Genomic DNA, 6,523 nt, shown 5'->3' with positions numbered 1-6,523 from the left:
TTTGGATTTTGCATTTTTTTCTTTGTTTTCTTCATTTTCTAAAGGAAAACTAAGGTGCAACAAAGAATTAGGCTAGAAATTTCCTATACCAACTCGAAGGGAACTCCACCCAAACACAACCTAAGCAGTAAAAGTACACGGAATTTAAAGTAATATCCATAGGTTAAAAAATGTGCAGCCTTTTCATGATATTTCATGTAATGATATGATTTGGAACAGTTACCTAAGCCCCACCCCCTGCTGATCAGATGGCTCAACTACTCCCCCACAATTCCCTGCTCCCACGATGTCAATAAGGAAAGGAACATCACAGTGCAATGCATTGTGGGTTATGTAGCATGCTGTCTGTAAGCTGTGGAGAAGTTGTCACAGTTCATAACATCAATGTTTTAGTCCCTCCTCCTCTGCCAGGATTTCAAATGATGCAGCTGGATTTCAGCATATAAAAATGGTATTTATTCATACTTTTTTCAAGGAACAGATTACAATAATAGATATATTAGGGGTTTCTGAGCTGTGTGGGCATTTTTACAAAAATTTGGTTCGGAGTTCCCCTTTAAGCAGGGAAGATCTGTCCCTCATAAGACGCCCCCAGTAGCTCCCCATCATATTCTCCCGTCAGGGAACATGCCTATCTAAAACCCACTCACCAGGGCAATATTATCCTTGTATATAACAGCAGGGGGTTGGTTATCGCTTATATACTTAACATGGGTTAGCAACCCTCATTCAAACACATCAGGATTTATTGCACTTGGCTAACAGGGAACTTACTGGGTCTCTGCAAGGCCCCCAGTCTCAACCCTTATTTACCATGTGGTGCCATCACTTTCCTTGGCCCCAACAACTTATGAACCCCAGCAAAGACCAACCTGTTGACTCTTTCTCATTCCAGAACATTTGTGAAACCCTAATTAACATATTCAGATTTGGCATCAGCATCCCCCCCAATAGCATGCTGTTGAATCCCCCCAATAGCAAGCTGTTGAATCCCCCCAAATTGGAATTTGGCTTTACAGTGAACTAGAGTCCTGCAGCAGGTCGGGTACCCACAGGTTATCTGCAAAAGAAAGCATGTAAGTTGTGGGTTGCAGGTAGGATTTTGTTATCGATGCAGTCTGTGGGTCTTATCTATATTTCTTATATATCTATTTATATATTATCTATATTTTGAAAAAATTTTCTACCTCCACCCACTTCTGATGATGTCACTTCCAGTTTGCAGCACTTCCTGTTTAATGGTGGTCAGCGGGTTGCTGATAAGGCAGTTTTGGGATCAGGTAGTGGGTCCAAGTGGGTAAAAGTACAGATCCAGGTCTGGTTTAAAAATTGGTTCCTTGCAGGACTCTGTCATATACAGTATATTAATATTAAGCAAGTGGCAAGGTGACCAATTATTGCCTTTTGATGCAGTTGCCAATCAAGCAGATCTTTGCCCCATTTAGCCACCTACTGTACATGCTGTGTGGATAGATCTAATGATATCAATCGGATCATAACAGAGGCCTGTGCAGGCCTGTGCGGAAAAGACTGAATCAAAGAACTCACACAGTCCTCTCCTGCCAATAGATAGGCCCCATACACAGGCAAAGAGCTGCAACTTTGTCTCAATATAGGCAGTTTGAATGTTCCCATGTATGGCCAGCTTTAATCCAGTTTATAAACCTCTTGTCAATAGTGAGATAAATATTCTATTTACAGGTTGAGTTTTATAAATTTGCCATTTATTTTGCCCCCTAGATGAATGCACTGCAGTGGCTCTTTGTAAAATGGAAAGTTTACATAAATGTACAATTTGCTTTTTTATATAAACATGAACTCTTAGCGAGGAGAATAAAAATGTATCCCTACCCCCCGCCACTGGCTGTTGCTATTTCAGCATAAATAGAATGGAGTAAGGATCTGCTCTTTCGCTTACTGGAGAAATGAAACTAGCTGCTGGTATTCAGTGATAAGGGAACAATAACATCACATAGAGAAAAATATCATAGGAGCCAAGGCATCCCTAGCAGCACTGGCAGGCATGAATAATGCACTGTTATATCAGGGGCAGGAGCACTGCATTTAAAAGAGAACTAAAGCCTACCTAAAGAAGTAGGGCAGAAATGCTGTACATTATGTTTTGTGCTTCTGTACCAGCCCAAGGCACTCACAGCCCTTTAGCAGGGAAGATCTGTGCCCCCAAAGATGCCCCAGTAGCCCCCCATCTTGTTTTCTGCTGATTCCCTGCACATGCTCTGTGCTGCTGTCAGTTACTGAGCTTAGGGGCCGACTCACAATATACTGTGTATAGAGAATATAAATGCAACTGTATAAGGCTGATTAATAATTAATACTGATTCCCATTACACAGCAGCTCTGAAACCAGTGCAGTTGCATCAGAAGTTAATAATCAGCCCTGTAGCATCAGCTTATATTACAGGCCAACCTCATTTTCTGCTTGATGATTTGTGACGACCCCTAAGGTTCCCTTAACAGCTGCCCAGAGCACCGAGCTCAGAAGTGTCACTGACCCAACATGATGACCCTCGCGCTCAGCTTTGAAGGCCTAAATCATTACTGTTATAATAATCCTGACATTTTAGGCGGGTGCAAAAAAAAAAAAAAGTTTATAAAATACAGGATTTCTACTAACGTTTGTTTTCAGGGTTTAGTTCTCCTTTTAAATGATTGTACTGGTACAGCAGCCCAGTGAACTGCGTATTCATAACATAATCCTGTGTTTTTCTTCTTTAGCCCTTAGGGTGAAGCTATATTAAAAATGTACTAGATAGGTTTCAAAAACCAAGCACAGGAAAAAGTTGAAAAAGTAGACTTCTCTATATACAAATGCCCCTAAACCCACAGAGCAATCTGACATTAACCACTAACATGCCATAAAGATCGCTGCAGAAAATGGACAAACACAATAACCTGCACAAGAGAACACAACAAACGTCCCAGTGCTCCCACGCTGCTTGTCTCACCCTGCCCCATGTTATATATTAGCAATTTCATCTGTCAGGTGCATAAAGGGGATCTAGTCACAAATCCTATATTGTGGTCCTAACTATTTGCCTATTGGTTATATTGCTTGGTATACAGGTAATGTGCATTGATTCACCCTTTCTTTCGTGCATGTTTAAGTTAAGCAGAGCCATTTGTAATGATAATTGCGCCCCTGGGTGATGAGCCCTGCTACAGGTAAAAAAAGGGGCCCCAGCGGGAGAAAAAAACAAAAACACACCTGAACCATTTTGGCTAAACCTCAATGATGCCACAACCCACCAATGATGCCCCCCACCCAGTCTGCAGTACATCCTGTATCCAACTGATGGTGGGTACCATCCTGGAATTGTTAGGCCAAGTTGGTGCTTATATCAGACCATATATGATATTTGCTTTGGAACAGATAGCCAATAAATGCTACCTGCTGATTGGCTGCTGCAGGTGACCAGACCAGACCAATCTTTGAAACTTTTATTACATAATTGTTGCACAAAATGATTACTCTCCTATGCAAATAGAATGCTTCTACTAAAAGCCGACAGATGATTGGCTTGTGTCTAGCTTATGTCCCCTCCTGCCAGAACAGGAAAGTGACTTATTATCAGGGGTGCCCAGTCTTCAGCAGAAGATGAAATACAACCCCAAGCACCTCTCAAGAACCAGAAGCGTATTAGCTTATGTATTTTATTTGGGGGTGGGGGTTACATTTTTCCTAATATAGGAGTGAGGTCACAACTGTAATATAATATTGTTCTATTCTTACAGATGCAACATCACAGCTGTATCATTATAACAATATTATTTACAGGACATTATATAATATCATCAACATTTTGCATGTAAAACAAACAAACCATATTAAACCTGGGGGGTAATTCATTGAGTCATATGCAGCTGGCATTGTACAGCTCAGCGGAAATCTCAGTCAGTAACTCGTATGACATGATCAGGACGCAGTGGATAACGGACGACCATGTAACAACTCCGCGACTGCTATTTGGCTATTCTGTTTAAGGTTGTGGTGTTTCAATTTAAGTTCAATTTTAGTATGATGTAGAGTGTAATATTCCAACACAATTTGCAATTGGTCTTCCTTTTTTATCATATGTGGTTTTTGAAGTATTTTACTTTTTGTTCATAAAAAATTACCTAAGCAACCAGGATGTGGTTTGAACGAGAGACCAAAAAGTAACAAAAATAAAACTGAAGCCTTAAAAAGGGCTGCTGGGGTCAGTGACCCCATTTAAAAGTTGAGGAGAGTCATTACAAAAACTATAAAAAAGAAAATTAAGACCAATTGAAAAGTTGCTTAGAACTGCTCATTCTATAACATACTAAAAGTTGAACCACCCCCTTTAAGATCAACTAGCCTCATTTTGGAAAATGGGTCTGTATTGTAACAGACACGTGAAACAGTACTAGAGATTTAAAGAGAACTGCAATTATTTCATGACTGCCCAATAAAGAAAAAGTAGCCCTAAAAGCCTTTAGTTAAAGGGGACATACACCCTGCCATATACCAATGTAAGATTGTACTATTCAAAGCACTTGCAAATGATTTTTTTGACTTTGTGAAATTAGCACTTCCAGCATCACGGAGGATCGATATAAACCCCCTGTGTTTTGCCAGAACAGTAAAAGCCTATTTTACTGAAGAATCTCCTGACACCTAGCTGCTCACTTCTAATAGCCTCTCTCACACTGATAGGACTGAGCAGGGAAGTGTCAGTTATGCAATGTAAATTGCAAGTGTGCTCAGCACTCTGAATCCTTTGATATTAGGTTATATGTCACCTTCATTAATACATATAAATCAAAAATGACCTGGTAAGAAGGTACAGGCATAACGTATAAGCCACAGCAAAATAAATATGGAGAGATATAGAACCAGCGTGTATCTAGTAGGGGTGCAGCAAATCCACTATTTTAGGATCCAGCCGAACCCTTTACGAAAGATTCAGCCAAACACCAAACCGAATGTCCTGATTTATATATTCAAATTAAAATAAGGAAAGGTTAAATAGAACCGTCCGTGGTGAATCATTTTCAACTTCTGTGTCTATGTGACAAAAAGTCAAGTGATTTTTAGGATTTGAATTCAGTTCGGCCAGAGGCAAGGATTAAGCCAAATCCGAATCCTGCTGAAAAAGGCTGAATCAGGAACGGAATCCTGGCTTTGGTGCCCCCCTAGTATCAGTACATCTGTACCTATCCCATTACCATTCTGCTCTCCCTATTTTATGCCAATCCTTCCCCACAAGGTGATTTTTTGATGTTTATCTATAACTGAGTAAATGCTTTTATCACCACTTTATCCGGTTTCCATACCATGGGGGAAGGGGGGTAATAACGCAGAAGTATAAGATGTGACGAGATGTAGCGCATTTCTATATGTGCTATTTGTTCATGGGGGTATATGCTGCAGGATACGGCATATTTTCGCAATTCATTTGACATCGGAAACAGAAAGTTCTGTAAGAACTGCCTTGACAAAATTAAAACAGCAATAAAAACAATTCAAAAGAGCTTTATAAATTCTGGCAATTGTTGTCCTTTATACATATTTTAGGGTCAAAGGACAAAATCTTTATTTCAGAATGTATTCTTTCATCGCCCTGCATTTGTTGCGCCATGTCCCCCTCTTACTTCCTTTGCTTGCCATGCGAAAAAAAAAAAATCTGATGCACGGCTTAACAAAAATTCCTTTCTCTTACAAATGAGTTTACTTGGTCCTCCAGGGAGACGTTCTCAACACAGGGACCGCCAAGATGGCAGCAGGGTTTCCGAACAAGTTGTTGATTGATGTAAAAAATAGGGTGCAATCTTGATTTCTTCTTTTTCCCCCTCTATGTTTCACACCTTGAAACTTCTGCATAGGCAGGAAGATAACCTCTTTTTGCTGGCAGAGGGCCCTGCCATCTGTACACTGAAGTCCAAAGAAACCAAACTGGGACTGGTGAAAACAAAGGATTGGGTGTCTTGAAATGAGCAGAACATCACCTTCATGTACGAAACTAATGATCAACTTCAACTGCACAGGCGGAGCCCCATGCAGCCCAACTCTGCTGCACCGTCGCTGAGGCTGAGCACTTTTACATCTGTTTTCATACGACAAAGACTTTTCTTCTCATAGTGGAGAATCACGCATAGTCCCATGGTCCTCAAACGACTCCGACTTCTTGTGTTTTCGTGCGTGTTTGTACTTATCCACGTAGGCTTTCACCAGGTTAACTACCTTAACTGGATTTATTTCTCCACTCTTGCTGTGGCAGATCTAAGGATACACAGGAATTAATATGAAATAATTACCATTTATATACATGCAATGCTGCACAGCTTTCATCTGGCCAATATTTAGCAGACTAGTAAAAAAAATCTCTCTATATAGCTTGGGATAATCCATTGGATAGTACCTGGCTGGACATCCACAATTTTGCCTTCTAATGCAACACATCCAGACTCTGCATACACCTAGAGCAGTGCTGTCCAACTTCTGTGGTACCGAGGGCCGGAAATTTTCCAGCCTCTGTGCTGG

The 6,523-nt window shown here is 40.6% G+C and overlaps 1 protein-coding gene across 5 annotated transcripts in view; it reads right to left on the bottom strand.

The window, feature by feature from the left end:
- Positions 1 to 3,658: 3,658 nt before the first annotated feature.
- phrf1 (PHD and ring finger domains 1) overlaps positions 3,659 to 6,523 on the bottom strand; it is a 42,774-nt gene continuing 39,909 nt past the window's right edge. For all 5 annotated transcript variants that reach the window (XM_004913677.4, XM_004913676.4, XM_004913679.4 and 2 more), the window contains exon 20: positions 3,659 to 6,262. In XM_004913677.4, the coding sequence (XP_004913734.2) occupies positions 6,116 to 6,262 (147 nt within the window). In that variant the 3' untranslated portion in view covers positions 3,659 to 6,115. The remainder of the gene's footprint in view (positions 6,263 to 6,523) is intronic.

Source organism: Xenopus tropicalis, chromosome 4, assembly GCF_000004195.4.
Source record: "Xenopus tropicalis strain Nigerian chromosome 4, UCB_Xtro_10.0, whole genome shotgun sequence".
NCBI classification, from domain to species: Eukaryota; Metazoa; Chordata; class Amphibia; order Anura; family Pipidae; genus Xenopus; species Xenopus tropicalis.
Note: the sequence above shows the minus strand (reverse complement) of the source record. Positions and strands in the feature narration are given on the sequence as shown.